The sequence below is a fragment of the Cetorhinus maximus genome, chromosome 16 (assembly GCF_964194155.1).
Source record: "Cetorhinus maximus chromosome 16, sCetMax3.hap1.1, whole genome shotgun sequence".
NCBI classification, from domain to species: Eukaryota; Metazoa; Chordata; class Chondrichthyes; order Lamniformes; family Cetorhinidae; genus Cetorhinus; species Cetorhinus maximus.
In genome coordinates, this window is record NC_135894.1 from 28,039,080 (window position 1) to 28,059,611 (window position 20,532).

A 20,532-nucleotide genomic window follows, 5' to 3' on the forward strand; every position below is an offset into this window, starting at 1 on the left:
CGACCTCTGTGATATTACTGGCCTCAGTGCTTTGTGCGATATTACTGGCCTTTGTGCTCTGTGTGATATTAATGATCACTGAGCTCTGTGTTAATTTAATGGTCACTGTATCTGAGATTACTGGTCACTATGTGTGATATTACTTATCACTGTGCTGTGTGCAATATTACTGGTCTCTGTGCTGTGTGTGATATTAGTGTTCACTGTACAGTGTCTGATATTATTGGTCACTGTGCTATGTGTGTGGTGTTATTGGTCACTGTGCTGTGTGTGTGGTGTTATTGTCACTGTGCTGCGTTTGATATTATTGGTCACTGCTGTGTATGATATTCCTGGTCATTGTGTTAATTTACTACTGTGTGAGATATTACTGGTCACTGCTGAGCGCGCTATCACTGGCCTCTGTGCTGTCTGTGATATTACTGGTCACTGCTGTGTGTGGAATTACTGGTTGCTGCTTTGTGAGATATTAGTGGATTCTGTGTTCTGTTTGATATTACTGGTCACTGCTGTGTGAGATATTACTGGTCACTGCTGTGTGAGATATTACTGGTCACTGCTGTGTGAGATATTACTGGTCACTGCTGTGTGAGATATTACTGGTCACTGCTGTGTGAGATATTACTGGTCACTGCTGCATGTGATATATTACTGATCACTGCTGCGTGTGATATTACTGGTCACTGCTGTGTTTGATATTACTGGTCACTGCTGTATGAGATATTAGTGGTTTCTGTGCTGTGTGTGATGTTACTGGTCACTGTGATATATTACTGGTCCCTCTGCTGGATGTGATATTACTGGTCACTGTGCTGTGTTTGATATTATTGGTCACTCTGTTCTGTGTGACATCACTGGTCACTCTGTTCTGTGTGATATCACTGGTCACTGTGGTGTGTGTGCTACTACTGATCACTGCTGTGTAATCTATTACTGGCCACTGGGCTGTGTGGGGTATTACTGGTCTCTGTGCTGTGAGTGATTTTTTTGGTCACTTGTTCGTGAGCATTTACTGGTCACTGTGCAGTATTTGATTTTACTGGTCACTGCTTTGTGTGATATTTCTGGACTCTGCTGTGTGTGATACTACTGGCCTCTGTGCTGCACATGATATTACTGGCCTCTGTACTGTTTGTGACGCTACTGGTCACTGCTGTGTATGGTATTACTGGTCTCTGCTGTGCATGATATTACTGGTCTGTGTGCTGTGCGTGATATTAGTTGTCGCTCTGCTCTGTCTGATGTTACTGGTCACTGCTATGTGTAATATCACGGGCCTCTGCTGTGTGCGATATTACTGGTCACTGCTGTGTGTGATATTACTGGTCACTGTGCTGCCTGTGATATTACTGGTCACTGTGCTGTGTGCGATATTACTGGTCACTGTGCTGTGTGTGATATTACTGGTCACTGTGCTGTGTGTGATATTACTGGTCACTGTGTTGTGTGTGATATTACTGGTCACTGTGCTGTGTGCAATATTACTGGTCACTGTGCTATGTGCGATATTACTGATCACTGCTGTGTGTGATATTTCTGGTCACTGTGTTGTGTGTGATATTACTGGTCCCTGTGCTGTGTGTGATATTACTGGTCACTGTGTTGTGTGTGATATTTCTGGTCACTGTGCTGTGTTTGATATTGCTGGTCACTGTGCTGTGTGTGATATTGCTGATCACTGTGCTGTGTGTGATATTACTGGTCAACTGTGCTGTGTGTGATATTATTGGTCACTGCTGTGTGTGATATTACTGGTCACTGCTGTGTGTGATATCACTGGTCACTGTGCTGTGTGCAATATCACTGGCCTCTGCTGTGTGCAATATCACTGGTCGCTGCTGTGTGTGATATTACTGGTCACTGTGTTGTGTGTGATATCACTGGTCTCTGTGCTGTGTGCGATATTACTGGTCCCTGTGCTGTGTGTGATATTACTGGTCTCTGTGTTGTGTGTGATATTGTTGATCACTGCTGTGTGTGATATTACTGGACACTGTGTTGTGTGTGATATTACTGGTCACTGTGCTGCGTGAGATATTACTGGTCACTCTGCTGTGTGTGATATTACTGGTTCCTGTGTTGTGTGCAATATTACTGATCACTGTGCTGTGTGTGATATTACTGGTCACTGTGTTGTGTGTGATATTACTGGTCCCTGTGCTGTGTGCAATATTACTGGTCACTGTGTTGTGTGTGATATTGCTGGTCACTGTGTTGTGTGTGATATTACTGGTCACTGTGCTGTGTGCAATATTACTGGTCACTGTGCTATGTGCGATATTACTGATCACTGCTGTGTGTGATATTGCTGGTCACTGTGTTGTGTGTGATATTACTGGTCCCTGTGCTGTGTGCGATATTACTGGTCACTGCTGTGTGTGATATTGCTGGTCACTGTGCTGTGTATGATATTGCTGGTCACTGTGCTGTGTGTGATATTGCTGGTCACTGTGCTGTCTGTGATATTACTGGTCACTGTGCTGTGTGTGATATTACTGGTCACTGTGCTGTATGCGATATTACTGGTCACTGTGCTGTGTGCGATATTACTGGTCACTGTGCTGTGTGCGATATTACTGATCACTGCTGTGTGTGATATTGCTGGTCACTGTGTTGTGTGTGATATTGCTGGTCACTGTGTTGTGTGTGATATTACTGGTCCCTGTGCTGTGTGCGATATTACTGGTCACTGTGTTGTGTGTGATATTGCTCGTCACTGTGTTGTGTGTGATATTACTGGTCATTGTGCTGTGTGCAATATTACTGGTCGCTGTGCTGTGTGCAATATTACTGGTCACTGTGCTATGTGCGATATTACTGATCACTGCTGTGTGTGATATTGCTGGTCACTGTGTTGTGTGTGATATTACTGGTCCTTGTGCTGTGTGCGATATTACTGGTCTATGTGCTGTGTGTGATATTGCTGGTCACTGTGCTGTGTGTGATATTGCTGGTCACTGTGCTGTGTGTGATATTACTGGTCACTGTGCTGTGTGTGATATTACTGGTCCCTGTGCTGTGTGCGATATTACTGATCACTGTGCTGTGTGCGGTATCACTGGTCATCATTTTGATGGGGCACCTTGATATATTATTTTTTTTGAAAAATGCCATAAACCTGCAGTTGCTGGATATCAAAGTCAGGAAGGCAAAGTGATGGAAGCGGTCAGCAGGTCAGTTGACATCTTTGGAGAGCTCACACTTCAGAGGCGAGTCCTTGTTAAATGGCTGCCTGCATTACATTAGGTACACGGCACAAAAACAGGACATTCGGCCCAACCAGTCCATTCCAGTGTCTATGCTCTGCCGAGCTTCCTCCCCATCTTTTCTCATCTAAATCTATCATTGTAACCCTCTATTCCCTTTCCATCATATGTTTGTCTAGTTACCCCACCACCTTCAAACCCTTCTATACTCTTCACTCTAACCACTCCGTGTGGTAGCAAGTTCCACATTCTCACCACTCTGTGTTTCTTCTAAATTCCCTATTGGATTTCTTGGTGACTATCTTATATTGATGGCCTCTATTTCTGCTCTTCCCCACAAGAGGAAACATTCTCTCTGTATCCACTTTATCAAAACCTTTCTTCTCTTTAAAGATCTGTATTAGATCACCCCTCTGTTTCCTTTTTTGAAGAGAATGGAGACCCAGCCTATCATTCCTTTCCTATTATGTCCATGCATTTCTGGGATCATCCTTGTAAATTTTCTCTGTACCCTCCCCGGTGCCCCTATATCCTTTTTATAATATGGTGACCAGAACTGCACACAGTATTCTCTGAGTGTGATATAACCAAGGATTGATATGGGTTTAGCATAACTTCCCTACTTTTCAATTCTATCCCTCTAGAAATAAAACCCAGTGCTTGGTTTGTTGCCTTGTTGCGTTGATGTATTTGTACTCTTGAGATCTCTCTGTTCCTCTACCCCACTTCGACTTAGACCCTCCAAGTAATAAGTGACCTCCCTATTCTTCCTACCAAAATGTACCACCTCACATTTATCTGTGTTGAATTTAATTTGCCAATTATTTGCCCATTCCGCAGGTTTATTAATGTCCTCCTGGAATTTATTGCAGTCTTCCTCAGTAATGACCATTCCCCCAATTTGGTGTCATCCATAAATTTAGAATTTGTGTTTTTGATTCCAAAGTCCAAATGATTAATGTAAACTGAACAGCAGTGGGCCCAGCCCTGATCCTTGTGGAACACCACTTCCCGCCTGTCACTCTGATAGCTACACTTCACTCCCACTCTCTGCGCTCTGTCTTCATAACAGCTAGCAATCCGTTCTGCCACTTCTCCCACATTCTCTAACCTTATTCATTAGTCCATTATGGTACACCTTATTGGAGGTCCTTTGAAAATGCAGATAAATTACATCTACCACATTATCACTGTCGACTTTCTCTGTTACTTCCTCAAAAAAATACAGTTGGGTTAGCCAAGCAAGGTTTTCCATTTTGAAATCTATGCTGACTGTTTAACTATTCATTATCATATTTCTCATTTCAAGATGTTCTTCTAATTTCTTTACTGGGATTCCACTATTTTAACTTCCAATGATATCCAGCTGACTGGTCTATAATCCCCGGTTTCTGCTCTGTTCCACTTACCTATCGGAATTACGTTTATTATCCAGCAGCCCTCTGACACCACACCTTTTTCAGATGAGTTACTAAGTATGCACAGTGATACCTCAGCTCTCTTTTTCCTATATTCTTTTCAACTATGTGGATGCAATCCATCCAGACCCAGAGCTTTATCCTCTGAGTTTTAGTTTGTTCAATTTTTCCCCTTTTTATTTTAAATGCACCTATCTTCTTATTTATCTCACCATTGAACATCATGCCTATCTGCTCTACTCCCTGGTAAAAACCAACGTGAAATAATTATTTAACATTTCTGCTATCTCTCATTTCTTGTGGTATTATCGTGTCTATCCCTTAATGGTCTATTCTCATCACAGCCTTCCTTTTTTAAAAATTGTTGTTCCTGTGAAATATTTTATGATTTTGTTTGACGTTTTTGATAATTTACTTTCATAGTTCCTCTTTGCCTTCCTAATAGTTTTTAAAAAAACTTTGCTCATAATTTCTTTGTATCCTCTTATCCTGCACTCCTCTGCTGCCTGTGTACTTAATGTTTCCCTCTTTCCTCACCCTCAGTTGTCCCCTTATGTCTTTACTCATCCGTGGGATCTCATTAATCTTTAGCTTGTTCTTTCCTTTTTGCAGAATATATTTTTCCTGCATTCTGTTGAACACCATTTTAAATGTTTCCCATTGTTATTCTACATTCTTGATTGCCAATATTGTTGCCCATTTTATCTCCCCAAGGTTCTTAGCCCCTCAAAATTAGCCTTTCTCTAATCTATTAATGTGGTTTTCATCATATTTATGTCCACCTCTATCATCACCTTAAAGCATATTATATTATGGTCACTATTGCCTAGATTAGATGTTCCCTTTCTTTTACTTCTCTTATCTGCTCTGGCTCATTCTCCATTACAAGATCCAATAGCAAACCTTCACTTGTTCTGTTTTTTAATGTATTGGTTAGGAAAGAAGGCCCTTGGCACACTGTAGGAAGTCCATTCCTTGTCCCATTTACCTACCTCTTCTGTCCAATTAATATCAGGATAGTTGAAACCCCCATGATTATTATTATGTGCTTTTTATTCAATTTCTAATTTGTCCACATATTTCTTCCTTCACCTCTCTTCCACTAAGAGGTGGTCTGCAGTGAGGCCAATTAGTGTGACAATCCTTTATTCACTTTTATCTCTCTTACTGTCTTGCTGATAGCTGTGTCCTTTTTTTCCTACTGTCATTATTATCCTGAATAAGTACAGATACTCCACCTCCCTTTTTACTTCTCTACTTTTTCTAAATATGTGACACCCTGCAATGTTTAAATCCCTGCCTTGATCTTTCTGTAGACATGTCTCAATACCCCCTCCTGCATCTGGTTCCTCGCACTGCATGATTGCCTGCAGCTGCCATGTTTTATTCTGGACACTGTATGCATTGTTGTATAGACATTTTAACTATTTTTTAACAGGATTTCCTCTCACTTCACATTTAAGCATCCTTTTAGATTTCTACTCTAACCACCCCATCTTACTCATTCAAAGTACTTGCCACCTCCCTATCTGTCCTTTCCACCAGGACGTTGGTCCCATCCTGGTTCAGATGGAGCTCATCCCATTGGTACAGCTCCTTCCTGTCCCAGAACTGGTACCAGTGTCTCTTGAAAAGCAATCCCTCTTTTCCACACCAGCCCTTTATCCACCTGATCTGTTTGCTGCTGAGGCAATTTGTACAAGGCTTGGGCAATAACCCCGAGACTATTACCCTCAAGGCCCTGCTTTTTAATTTAATGCCGAACTCCTGATACGCTTTCAGCACGACCTCCTCCCCATTCCCACCTATATTGTTCATTCCAACGTGGAGCATGACAGCTGGATTTACCACCCCCACCACCCCCCTTCCTTTACAAGTTCCTCTCCAGCTGCCGTAAGATGCCCGTTATCCTGGCACCAAGTAGGCAGCACACCCTTTGAGATTCCTGAAACATGAACTGCTGGGCTCCCCCCAACGCTGCCTGAGCTGCTGACTCTTTCCAGCGCTGTTAGTTTGTGTACAAGGTTTTACAGACGCCTTCGTACGCACACCTTTCCCACCCCACGAGTGCAGATTTTGCCAGTCTCTCTGCGATGGGTGATGAACCTGTGAATGATTGGACAGCTGAGATCCCAACCCAGTGAGCTGGAGTGTGGAGTTATGTGCAGTGCATTAGTGCATATTTAGAAAACTGCTGACAGAAGCCCATTACAGAGGCAAGGCTATGGGAAGGTGACTGAGCTGAGGGAGTGAGGTCAGGCTGTGTTCCTTCTGTATGGGAACACCAGTGGTTACAGCTCATTACAACCTGCTGGTCTCTGCTGGAAGAGGTAAACATAAGACCAGCAGAAAGTCCCCATGTAGTTTGGTCCCCCTCGCTGCCCGGGATTCTTGTATCACGTTGGGGTAAAATCGAAGTTTGCCATGTGCTAACATGGCTGCTCCATGTATGGGATCTTGGGTTGTCAACACTGGCTGGACATATTCCTGGAGATATCACCATGACTTTCCACCTCTAGTTAAACTGCCTTTCTCCCTCCATATCCAATATATTTGTAATTCATAAGCAAAAGTGTTCGAAGGTACTTAAAATGCGATATTTTTTCTTCAGTGTCCCAATGGTATTTCTCCCAGAGTGGCTCTCAGCAGTGCCCAGGAAATTCTTGGAGACCCCAAGTACAGTTCTGGAGAATTGGCGACCTGAATGGGGACCAATGATCTGTGCAATGTCAGATAGCTAATTCATTCAGACATTGTCATCTGGTTGGGGGATTTCTGATGGTTTATCAACACAGACCCAGTACTCACACTGAATTCTGCTGACTGGAGGTTCACACCACAGCATCCATTTTGTATTTGCGCCTTTGTTTAATCTCTTTCTAAGAGTACCCTGGTTGGAATGAGCACGTTGTTGGTACACCAATTTCTGCTTCTGTTCTCGTTAAACTCGCTTTAAGAAAGGATATAAATGCATTAGAATCAGTTCAGAGAGGGTTCCCTCGACCAATGTCTGGGATGTGGGGGGGTTATCTGATGAGGACAGGCTGGGCCTGTATCCGTTGGAGTTTAGAAGAATGAGAGGTGATTCTTATTGAATTATATAAGACCCTGAGGGGACTTGACAGGGCGGATGCTGAAAGGATGTTTCCCCTTGTGGCTGAGACTAGAGCTAGGGGACACAGTTTAAAAATAAAGAGTCTCCAATTTAAGACAGAGATAAGAAATTTTTTCTCTGAGGGTCGCGAATCTTTGGAACTCTCTTCCCCGGAGAGCGGTGGAGGCAGGGTCATGGGATGTTCTTAAGGCAGAGATAGCTAGATTCTTGAATAACAAGGAGTCCAGGGTTATAGGGGACAGGCAGGAAAGTGGAGTTGAGATCACACTCAGATCAGCCATGATCTTATTGAATGGCGGAGCAAGTTTGAGGGGCTGAATGGCCTTGGCCTACTCCTGCTCCTAATTCATATGTTCGTGTGTATTGCTTATCTAACCCTGGGTGCTATGTAGTCACTGACTAAATGTCTGACTTTTCTCTTGTCTGCAGGGAAATCGAGAAAAGGTACGTGTCCTGATTTTCCTCTTGGCTTTCATGTGTCTGACACTGCTGGGTCTGTAAGCTCCTCTACTCTTACTCGATTAACTTAAAGGATCCTGTTGCCATGTGTTGGGGGGAGAAAAGGAAAATACCCTTTGGAGTTATGGGCAACAGTCTAAACATCTCTTGACATGATGATGCTGTTTACCCCCCCTCAGAGATTATTAAGACCGGGTGTGAGATCTGTGTATTTGTCCCATTCTAGCATCTACCCGAAGGACGCTCTCGAATCTGAAAACAGTAATGCTGCACAAACAACTATGAGTGAGACGCTGGTGATGTGGGGCAGCTGCGGCTTCTTTGGTTACCTTTCACTGTCCAAGGGAGAGGAGAGTGCCCCTTTCTTCTCCAACTTGTTTGCCTGGAGCTGGTTTTGATGCACTGTGCGGAAAGGATAGGTGTTTGCTCAATGCCTGACTCCACTAAGTGCTGATTGTTAAAGAGATCTCTCTGTCCCAGTAGTATTGCACACCACATATTGTGCGCTGCAATATATCAGCCGTGGCTCAGTTGGCTGCACACATGCCTCTGAATCATGAGGTTCTGGGTCCAAGTCCCACCTCCAGGGCCTGAGCATAGAAATCAAAGCTGATGCTCCAGTGCAATACTGAGGGACCCCTGCACTGTCAGAGATGCCGATGAATGTATGTCACTTCTAACAGCCAATGTAAGAAAATCAGTCGGCTCGTAATATGGCTCATTTACCCTTGCTAGAAATGACACACATTCATACACGGGGACCCATTCTCTGCAAACGAATATGTTCAAGGAATATGTTCAAGCCTTGCGCCTTTTTTTGAATTACCCGGAAACTTGCAACACCTCGGCCAATCAGAGTTGATTTGCCAACCAATCAGCACCCTTTTCTCCTGCAGCATAAATTGTTGTGATTGTTTGAAATTTGGCATTCTTGCATTTGTCCTGATGAGTCCAAAATGAAACACGTCTCTCTTTTCAGCGAGATTCAAGTCACAATGGTTTTTTGCTACAGAGATTATGCACAAGATTGCAGAAAGATAGAAGTGCACTTTTCCACTCTCAATACTGGGTCTGTTATTCTCTCCCTGCCTTTCTCTGAGCCAACATCACACCCTAAGTAAAAATAAATAGATGGCATAAAATAGAATCCCAAAGAAACTGCCTCAAAAAATGCTATTAAATTTCTGATCTGGCTGATTTTGAAATCGTTTGGAAAAACAGGGGGATTAAATCTAATATAGATTTGACTTTAAATATGAATTATTAATGAGACAAATGAAAATCAGTTGCTCAGGTGCTTTCTAACTCTGAAAAATTCCGACACAGACCATGTCAGTAGATAGCCTTCAAACATTAACAAGACTTCACGGCTAGTGGGTTTGTAAGGAATCGTGCTGGGTGAATAAATGTTATATTTTTGTTGCTGCAATTGGCATTGAGCAGAAGAAAGTTACAGGAAACAAGTTATTTGGACATTACAGAAAACAATTTTTGAAATTGTTTCATTAGTGACATGTCTGAAATTCATTCTTTTGATTTAATTTTGTTTTGCAAATTCTCTCCCAGGAGCATCCTCGCATTCCAAGGGGACTCGTAGAAAAGGTAACTTCCTTGACCTGGAAAGAGTGGGATAGATTTTTGACTTGTTCACCCAGTCGCATAATTCGACGGGTTCCATGACAGGTGGTGTCTGATATCGGATGGGTTCTGTAACAGGATGCTGTATTATGGATGGGCTTTTGTAATGGGATGCTGCATTACAGATGGAGTTCTGTAAGGGGTTGCTATATTATAAGGCGGGACCTGTGGCAGAATCCTGTAATACAAGTGGATTGTGTAATGGGATGCTCTACCATGGCTGGAATTCTGTAATGGGATGCACTCTTATGGGTGGAGATCTGTAATAGGATGCTGTATTACGGGTGAAATTATGGAACAGGATGCGTATTACAAGTGGAGTTCTGAAACAGGATGTTGTATTACAAGTGGAGTTCTGTAACGGGATGCTACATTGGTGGGATTCTGTAACAGGATGTTGTATTACAGGTGGGGTTCTGTAACAAGATGGTGTATATTATAGGTAGGTTCTGTAAAGGGAGACTGTGTGTTATGAGTAGGCTCTGTATCAGGATGTTGTGTTACAGATGGGTTCCGTAACCAGATGGAGTGCTATGGTTGAGGTGCTGGAATGGGATGGTGTATTACAGGTGGGTTCTGTAACAAGATGATGTATTACAAGCAAGTTCCGTAACGGGATGCTGTATTATGGGCTCCCTGAGGAGCTATGGTCCTATTTTCACAGTATTCAGGAATCGATTCTTCTTTAACTTTGATGGCATGTTGGATGTATTGGATTCTGTGATTTGAGGGAAATGGAAATAGTGCCACTCAACCTCCATTACAAACAACTGTTAAATGGGGAATTCATCAATGTCATTGTGGAAAGCAGCAATTTTTCAAAGTTCAGTGTGTGTTCAGTATCTGCGTGGGTTGTGCAAAGTGGCCGGTGACCTTTCCCAGTTCAAGCTCAACCACAGGGTTTATTCAACTCTGTGAAAGTTTACAGGTGGAAGAATTTTCAGGACCTAGTCTGGGTTGCACGATATAAATTGGCCTTTAGTAAAAAGAATTTGTGTGTTCCTTAGGTGCCAAGAAAATCACCAGTGTAACTTTGAAATGAGCTTGGCGGGAGGAAGGGTTTGGTTGAGCTGCTTATTCGGCCAGTGGTCAGCACCTGGGCTTCAGATCGGCAGACAGCCTGGCCTTTAGCACTTGAAATTAGCCCATCTCCTTCAGTGCAATGTCAAGGTTGTGGAGATTCACATGTTGCGTGGGCTCTGAGCAGTCTGAGAGTATTTACAGTGGCCTAGATTGACACCAGCTGGAAGACGCTTACTGGAACATTTGAATTCCGTGCCAGCCTGGATCTGCAGCCTTATTATTTGCAGCTTTACACACTTGTGGAATCTGTTTACAGCTTCTCTCAATAGTGCCCATTGCCACAGATGCAGGCTGCCTTTATTTGATGACTGATTCTCCCAAGACCTTCTGACCCTTTACCCGGCAAGCACCTCTCCTGGGGGTCAGACTCTTGCAAACACTGATCAAGTCGGTTTTATTCACTGGTTTGTGTGACTCTTGGTCATTTTGCCTTTGTGTGTGTGTGTGTGTGTGTGTGTGTGTGTGTGTGAGAGAGCGCCTGTGTGTGTGTGTGAGAGAGAGAGCCTGTGTGTGTGTGTGAGAGAGCGCCTGTGTGTGTGTGAGAGAGAGAGCCTGTGTGTGTGTGAGAGAGAGAGCCTGTGTGTGTGTGAGAGAGAGAGCCTGTGTGTGTGTGAGAGAGAGAGCCTGTGTGTGTGTGAGAGAGAGAGCCTGTGTGTGTGAGAGAGAGAGCCTGTGTGTGTGTGAGAGAGAGCGCCTGTGTGTGTGTGAGAGAGAGCGCCTGTGTGTGTGTGAGAGAGAGAGCCTGTGTGTGTGTGAGAGAGAGAGCCTGTGTGTGTGTGAGAGAGAGAGCCTGTGTGTGTGTGAGAGAGAGAGCCTGTGTGTGTGTGAGAGAGAGAGCCTGTGTGTGTGTGAGAGAGAGAGCCTGTGTGTGTGTGAGAGAGAGAGCCTGTGTGTGTGTGTGAGAGAGAGAGCCTGTGTGTGTGTGAGAGAGAGAGCCTGTGTGTGTGTGAGAGAGAGAGCCTGTGTGTGTGTGAGAGAGAGAGCCTGTGTGTGTGTGAGAGAGAGAGCCTGTGTGTGTGTGAGAGAGAGAGCCTGTGTGTGTGTGTGAGAGAGAGAGCCTGTGTGTGTGTGTGAGAGAGAGAGCCTGTGTGTGTGTGTGAGAGAGAGAGCCTGTGTGTGTGTGTGAGAGAGCCTGTGTTTGCGTGTGTGTGAGAGCCTGTGTTTGCGTGTGTGTGAGAGACTGTGTTTGTGTGTGTGTGTGAGAGCGTGTGTGTGAGAGAGAGCTTGTGTGCTTGTGTGTGAGAGAGAACTTGTATGCGTGTGTGTGAGAGAGAGTCTGTGTGTATGTGTGTGTGTGTGTATGTGTGAGAGAGAGAGAGCCTGTGTGTGTGTGTGAGAGAGAGCCTGTGTGTGTGTGAGAGCCTGTGTGTGTGTGAGAGAGAGCCTGTGTGTGTGTGAAAGAGAGCCTGTGTATGTGTGAGAGAGAGAGAGCCTGTGTATGTGTGAGAGAGAGAGAGAGCCTGTGTATGTGTGAGAGAGAGAGAGAGCCTGTGTATGTGTGAGAGAGAGAGAGACCCTGTGTGTGAGAGAGAGCCTGTGCGTGTGTGTGTGAGAGAGAGCCTGTGCGTGTGTGTGAGAGAGAGAGCCTGTGCGTGTGTGAGAGAGAGAGCCTGTGTGTGCGTGCGTGTGATAGAGCCTGTGTGTGTGTGTGAGAGAGAGAGCCTGTGTTTGCGAGTGTGAGAGAGAGCCTGTGTTTGCGTGTGTGTGTGAGAGAGACTGTGTTTGCGTGTGTGTGAGAGAGACTGTGTTTGCGTGTGTGTGTGAGAGAGACTGTGTTTGCGTGTGTGTGTGAGAGAGACTGTGTTTGCGTGTGTGTGAGAGAGACTGTGTTTGCGTGTGTGTGTGAGAGACTGTGTTTGCGTGTGTGTGTATGTGAGAGACTGTTTGCGTGTGTGTGTGAGAGAGACTGTGTTTGTGTGTGTGTGAGAGAGAGACTGTGTTTGCGTGTGTGTGATAGAGCCTGTGTTTGCATGTGTGAGAGAGAGACTGTGTTTGCGTGAGTGTGAGAGAGACTGTGTTTGCGTGTGTGAGAGAGAGACTGTGTTTGCGTGTGTGTGAGAGAGACTGTGTTTGCGTGTGTGTGAGAGAGAGCGTGTGTGTGAGAGAGAGCTTGTGTGCGTGTGTGTGAGAGGACTTGTTGGTGTGTGAGAGAGAACTTGTGTGCGTGTGTGTGAGAGAGAGCCTGTGTGCGTGTGTGTGAGAGAGAGCCTGTGTGCGTGTGTGTGAGAGAGAGCCTGTGTGCATGTGTGAGAGAGAGTCTGTGTGTATGTGTGTGTGTGTGTGTGTATGTGTGAGAGAGAGAGAGAGCCTGTGTGTGTGTGTGAGTGTGAGAGCCTGTGTGTGTGTGTGTGAGAGCCTGTGTGTGTGTGTGTGTGTGAGTGAGACTATAAGACATAGGAGCAGAAATTAGGCCATTCGGCCCATCGAGTCTGCTCCGCCATTCAATCATGGCTGATAAGTTTCTCAACCCCATTCTCCTGCCTTCTCTGTGTGTGTGTGTGTGTGTGTGTGAGAGCCTGTGTGTGTGTGTGTGTGTGAGTGAGACTATAAGACATAGGAGCAGAAATTAGGCCATTCGGCCCATCGAGTCTGCTCCGCCATTCAATCATGGCTGATAAGTTTCTCAACCCCATTCTCCTGCCTTCTCCGTAACCTTTGATCCCCTTACCAATCAAGAACCTATCTATCTCAGTCTTAAATACAGTCAATGACCTGGCCTCCACAGCCTTCTGTGGCAATGAATTCCGTAGATTCACCACTCTCTGGCTAAGGAAGTTTCTCCTCATCTCTGTTCTAAAAGGTCTTCCCTTTACTCTGAGGCTGTGCCCTCGGGTCCTAGTCTCTCCTACTAATGGAAACATCTTACCCACGTCCACTCTATCCAGGCCTTTCAGTATTCTGTAAGTTTCAATCAAATCCCCCTTATCCTTCTAAACTCCATCGAGTATAGACCAAGAGTCCTCAAACGTTCCTCATATGTTAAGCCTTTCATTCCTGGGATCATTCTCGTGAACCTCCTCTGGACCCTCTCCAGGGCCAGCACATCCTTCCTGAGATACGGGGCCCAAAATTGCCCACAATATTCTAAATGTGGTCTGACCAGAGCCTTATAAAGCCTCAGCAGCACATCCCTGCTTTTATATTCTAGTCCTCTCGAAATAATTGTCAACATTGCATTTGCCTTCCTAACAACCTGCAAGTTAACCTTAAGAGAATCCTGGACTAGGACTCCCAAGTCCCTTTGCACTCCAGATTTCTGAATTCTCTCCCCATTTAGAAAATAGTCCATGCCTCTATTCTTCCTACCAAAGTGCATGACCTCACACTTCCCCACGTTGTATTCCATCTGCCACTTCTTCGCCTATTCTCCTAACCTGTCCAAATCCTTCTGCAGCCTCCCCGCCTCCTCAATACTACCTGTCCCTCCACCTATCTTTGTATCATCTGCAAACTTAGCCAGAATGCCCTCAGTTCCTTCATCTAGATCATTAATGTATAAAGTGAAAAGTTGTGGTCCCAACACTGACCCCTGCGGAACTCCACTAGTCACCGGCCGCCATCCTGAGAAGGACCCCCTTAACCTCACTCTCTGCCTCCTGCCAGACTGCCAATCTTCTATCCATGCTAGTACCTTGCCTCTAACACCATGGGCTCTTATCTTATTGAGCAGCCTCCTGTGCGGCACCTTGTCAAAGGCCTTCTGGAAGTCCAAGTAAATAACATTCATTGGCTCTCTTTTGTCTAACCTACTCGTTACCTCCTCAAAGAATTCTAACAGATTTGTCAGGCATGACCTCCCCTTGATGTGAGAGCATGTGTGTGAGAGAGAGCCTGTGTGTGTGTGTGTGTGTGTGTGTGTGTGAGAGAGAGAGCCTGTGTGTGTGAGAGAGAGAGAGAGCCTGTGTGTGTGTGTGAGAGTCTGTGTGTGTGTGAGAGAGTCTGTGTGTGTGTGAGAGAGTCTGTGTGTGTGTGTGTGTGTGAGAGAGAGAACCTGTGTGTGTGTGTATGAGAGAGAGAGCCTGTGTGTGTGTGTGTGAGAGAGAGAGCCTGTGTGTGTGTGTGTGTGTGTGTGTGTGAGAGAGAGAGAGCCTGTGTGTGTGTGTGTGTGTGTGTGTGTGAGAGAGAGCCTGTGTGTGTGTGTGTGTGTGTGTGTGAGAGAGAGAGAGAGAGAGCCTGTGTGTGTGTGTGTGAGAGAGAGCCTGTGTGTGTGTGTGTGTGTGTGAGTGAGAGCCTGTGTGTGTGTGTGTGAGAGAGAGAGAGCGCCTGTGTGTGTGTGTGTGTGAGAGAGAGAGAGCCTGTGTGTGTGTGTGAGAGAGAGCCTGTGTGTGTGTGTGAGAGAGAGAGCCTGTGTGTGTGTGTGTGAGAGAGAGAGAGAGCCTGTGTGTGTGTGTGTGTGAGAGAGAGAGCCTGTGTGTGTGTGTGAGAGAGAGCCTGTGTGTGTGTGTGTGTGAGAGAGAGAACCTGTGTGTGTGTGTGTTAGAGAGAGAGAGAGCCTGTGTGTGTGTGTGTGTGAGAGAGAGAGCCTGTGTGTGTGTGTGTTAGAGAGAGAGAGAGAGAGCCTGTGTGTGTGTGTGTGTTAGAGAGAGAGAGAGAGCCTGTGTGTGTGTGTGTGTGACAGAGAGAGAGAGCCTGTGTGTGTGTGTGTGTGTGAGAGAGAGAGAGAGAGAGCCTGTGTGTGAGCGAGTCTGTGTCTGTGTTTGAGAGCCTGAGCTTCGATTGCTCAGTGTGCATCTGATGCCCCCAACAGTTCAGAAAATAGATAACAAAAGACTTGAAAGAGCCAAATCATTGGGCAGAATTTTACAAAAACCTAGGACATCCCTCTGCCGAGACCAGGAATGGATCCCCAGGGGCGACAGGACCCAGGGCGGGATTTTACTTAGGCAGCCAATCAAGAAACCACTGATGGGACTGCCATCCAATTGATGGTGAAAGAGCTGCTGACCCAATCAGAGGGACCGGAACCTCGCTTACTCCACCCATAGAGGGAGAGGATGCCTCCATGAAGAGACACGTTTGATGGTGGGGTAACTTCCTGCCCTGGAGATTGGTGAGGCGGTGGAGGCAGTGAGTGAACCCCCCAGTGACGGCGCTGGAATACTGAGGCAGCCATTTTTATTTCATTTCTGGGATGTGGGTGTCGCTGGCTGGGCCAGCATTTATTACCCATCCCTAACTGCCCTTGAGAAGGTGGTGGTGAGCTGTCGCCTTGAACCGCTGCAGTCCATGTGGTGTAGGTACACCCACAGTGCTGTTAGGGAGGGAGTTCCAGCATTTTGACCCAGTGACAGTGAAGGAACGGCGATATATTTCCAAGTCAGGATGGCGAGTGACTTGAAGGGGAACTTCCAGGTGGTGGTGTTCCCATCTATCTGCTGCCCTTGTCCTTCTAGGTGGTAGTGGTCGTGGGTTTGGAAGGTACATTCCCATTGGGCGTGAGGAGCTAGGACTATTTGCCCTTGGTAGTTCAGGAGTGGGAAAACACCTGAGTTACGAGCATCTGAATTAGGAGCTGGAGTAGGCCACTCGGCCCCTTAAGCCTGCTCTGCCATTCAATAAGTTCTTGGCTGTTCTGAATGTAACCTCAACCCCACATTCCTGCCTACCCCTGATGGGCTGAACGTTTGGGGCATGGACAATGTCTCCGAGTTTTAGGCACTGTGGGGCTGGAGGGTCCTTCACCTTTCCGATGTTTGCACTGATCCATATTTGCACAGTGCCCACAGCCACTTCGTCGTGGGCTCCTCAGGACCGGATGAGCGAGTGCAGTTCCACTTTCGACAGTAAGCGGGGTTGACTGCAATGTGGGACAATTGTGTCCCCTCCATACTGTGGGCGGAGACTCCACTCGTGTGGTTGCCTCATCACTTGTATAGGCTTTCCCATACAGCAGAATTTTGATATGCCGTTCCATAGGAACAGAGTGGCTGAGCATTTGGACAAATGTGATGATCAGGGAGAGCTTGAGGGAATTTGGAAAGGGTCAGGCATGCCCGGTTGAACTTGGCAAATATTTTGAGGAGGTCACGAACATGGCCAATAAGGGAGCGTCTACGGATGTTATTTATGTTGACTTCCAAGAATGCTTCTGATAAGGTTCCACATAAGAGACTGTCAGCAAAAATGAGAGCGCGTGGAATTGGAGGCAACCTGTTGATGTGGATCTGGAAATGGTTAGGAGACAGGGCATGGGGATCATGGGCATTTTAGTTAGATAGTGAGTCAACTCCACTCTTACTGATGTGTTTGAATTTATGCTCACAAGGGAATTCTTTCCCCTCAACATGGTTTTAGTGTTGGTCTGGTTTTGTACCTGTTGTTTTTCCTGTAGCTTGGAAGGGTTTGAATGAAATAACCATGCTCTCGCTTGCCTCAGGATCTCGACAGCACCGTGCCAATGACGAGCAGAGGCTCCGAGCTCAGGATGAGGCCAGCGCTGGGGCTGATCGCTCTCCCTACACTGACAGCGGATGCAAGGACAGTGCCTTCGACACCCTGAGTGTGGACAGCTCCGACAGTGTGGACACTAACATCTCTGCCTGTTCTCCGGACAATATTTCCAGGTAAAAGTTTTCCCTGCCTCGAGACTGTCCTCCTGCCCTGTGGATAGTCAGTTCTTGGAGCAATGACCCCTCTTTGCTTGCTTTGTAACCTCAGGCATCAGGAGCGGAGAATGTTCATACATCTTGGGATGGCTTACCTCCTCCACTGTAACATTGTCCGACTCCATCCTCCTTGACTCATCTGCTGAAATTCCCATCCAAGTCTTTGTAATCTTTGGATTTGACCTTCCAGTGCTTTCTTGGCTGGTCTCCCATCTTCCTTCCTCCATAAAATTAAGCTTATCCCAAACTCTAGTACCCAAATCCTAACCGAGTCCTGTTCAACCATGCCCCCCTGTGATTGCTGACGGACAATTAGTTCCCGGTCCTCATATTTAAAATTCCCATTCTCTGTGCTCAATTCCCACTATGGCCTCACCTCTCCCTGTCGCCGTAACCTCCTGCAGCCCCCCGCAAGACCTCTGCGCTCCTCCAATTCGAGCCTCGTGTGCATTCCTCACTCGCTTCCCTCCACTGCTGGTGGTGGCCATGCCTTCAGCTGGGCAACAGCTGCCAGGCATTGTCGGAGGAGGGTGAGGTCAACTGGGTCAAAGCCTGCAGACTGATTGAGAAGGATGGGGAGGGACAAGTTCCACCTTCGCCACATACGCAAAGGATGTCATTTGTGACTTTAATCAAGGTCGGTTTTAGTGCTGTGCCAGAGGTGGAAACCTGATTCGGAGGGATTCAAACGTGGAGTTCCGGGAAAGATGGGTGTGAATTTGGGTGGCGACAGCATGCTCAAGAATCTTGGAGAGAGAAAGGAACAGTGGGGGATGGGGCAATCATTTGCCCTGATGAATGTTTTGAGGAGGGGTGATGGTGACAGGGTTGAAGGGGAGAGTTGGGGGGTCAGACGGTCGTGGAGGAGATGGAGCCATGAACAACATCAGTGAATGTACACGTTGTATTTAGTCTGGGCAGCCAATGCCAAGCTACGTTCCATCTCACCAACACTTGGAGTTTATCGCTTTGACACAAAGAGCAGAATCTTCTGCCCCTCAAGTGGCATCTTTGGAGGTGGGGAGGGAATTTAATTGGCTGGGAGGGTGATGTGTGAGTACCCTGCTGCACTCCCGCCTCTGCCCCAATTAGGCCCAGGTTGGGGGACATGGCTTCTCTAATTCAAAGGCACTCACCGTCTGATCGAGGGACACGGTATCGGCCCCCTGAGAGCCACCCAGCCTCGCTACCGACCACCCCTTACACCCTCCCCCACACCCCAACTGGCAATCCCCAACCCCTTGAAACTCCTTCCACCATCACATAACTGTGGCCTGGCTCGCTTTGTGACCCTGGGTCTCCAGTGGGCGTCTTTCCTGCAGCAGCCACTGCTTCCCCTGTGGCACTGCTAAGCAAAAGAGCCGCCTCTGATTGGCCGGGTAGGTAGGACCTCCGCCCTGGGGGTCCTGAGCCCAGGGAAAGGCCCATCGCTGGCCTCTCCACTGCCTGATTAGCCCGTGGTTCCAAAGGAGGCAAACGTGGTCTCTGGCCAAGCCCTCTGAGGGCGACACCCCTCCATTGCCTCCACGAGATTTCGCCCAGAGACTGCTTCGCGCTGACACAAACTGGTGCAGGAAAGAATTAAATTAGACCCAGATTCCGTGCCTGAATGTGATAAATCTAACGCGTCAATACCAGAACGCGCTGACAGTTTAACGGACCACATACTGCAGTTAACAATGTGCAAAACAAAAGAGCAGAGAGCCAAGACCACCTGACATGAGCCCTCTCGAGATGTTTGAAACCTCAGACGTGTTTGAAACCAGATTTTGATACACGGTTCAGACCAGGTGCTTTCTTAATAACACACAAACCCTTTGGTGTAAAAAAAGCAACAGCATCAGTCAACACTAACTGGTGTTAGACACTGAACTACAATTTAGCAACATGTTTAACTCTGATAAATAACAGCTGAACTTTTTAAAGATAAAACTCTCTAATCGGGCAATAAAATATGGTGCTTAAACACGCATGTGGTTTGTTGATTCTACCTTGAGCCAAAAAGCTGTACCTGTGAGAAATATGCCAAGGTTTTAGGATCTGGTCATGAGATGGCCCACACTTACTTCACTTGAGTTTTTAGTTCAGGAGCAGTGGGCTGAATATTCAGGTTCACACGTTTTCTGAGTTCACATCTCTCCCAACTTGGCAGTTTCAAAATTCCAGTCGCTCATCCGGTAAAGATCCCTTCATGTGGGAATCCATCCAATCCCTTGTCACTCCGATATGATCCACCAGTCTGACAGAGGGATTTATGAGCTGATACATGGATGACATAATACTGCTTTGGTGCGAAGATTTTTCGGTTTTCCGTGAAATCCCCTTTAACCTGTTAACCGCCCAGTCATGTTCAACATTCACCGGCAGCGACATTTCACACTTATCCCATTCTCAATCCCTGAGCGCACAACCTAGGCTGTCGTTCCCCGTGCAGTACTGAGGGAGTGCGGTGCTGGTGGAGGTGCCGTTTTTGGATGAGACGTGACAGTGACTATTTGGAAGAAGAGCAGGGGGAGTTCTCCCCAGTGTCCTGGCCAACATTTATCCCTCATTCAACATCACTAACAATCCGATCGTTATCATATTGCTGTTTGTGGGAGCTTGCTGTGCACAAAATGGCCACCACGTTTCCTACATTTCAAAATGTAATTCATTTGCTTTGGAGCACTTTAGGATGTGGTCGTAAAAAGCACTGTATAAATGCAAGCCTGACTTTTGGAAATTTCAGGTGCTTATTTTGGCTTATTCCGATATCCTGGCATAGGGTGACAGTATCGAGCACCAACTGCCCTGAGGGCACTGACACAGCACGCATCTTTATGACATCAAAGAGTGTCTGCATTCACCATGATTTAACCACCTAAGCAAGCAGGAAATGTACTTAATCTGGACACTTCTCCATTCGAGCACAAATCAAGGCAGCTTGGCTTTGGAAGCAGCTTAGACAGGTTTAAAGCAGGGAGGGCCAGGCAAAAAAAAAAACTGTTAAAAACTGGAAAATAAGAATA

The 20,532-nt window shown here is 46.3% G+C and overlaps 1 protein-coding gene across 1 annotated transcript in view; it reads left to right on the forward strand.

Moving 5' to 3' along the window:
• phldb2b (pleckstrin homology-like domain, family B, member 2b) overlaps positions 1 to 20,532 on the forward strand; it is a 224,653-nt gene that overhangs the window by 184,529 nt on the left and 19,592 nt on the right. Inside the window, exons 18-20 of the mRNA XM_078559568.1 lie at positions 8,169 to 8,183; positions 9,765 to 9,800; positions 17,296 to 17,482. Coding sequence (XP_078415694.1) covers positions 8,169 to 8,183; positions 9,765 to 9,800; positions 17,296 to 17,482 — 238 coding nt within the window. The remainder of the gene's footprint in view (positions 1 to 8,168; positions 8,184 to 9,764; positions 9,801 to 17,295; positions 17,483 to 20,532) is intronic.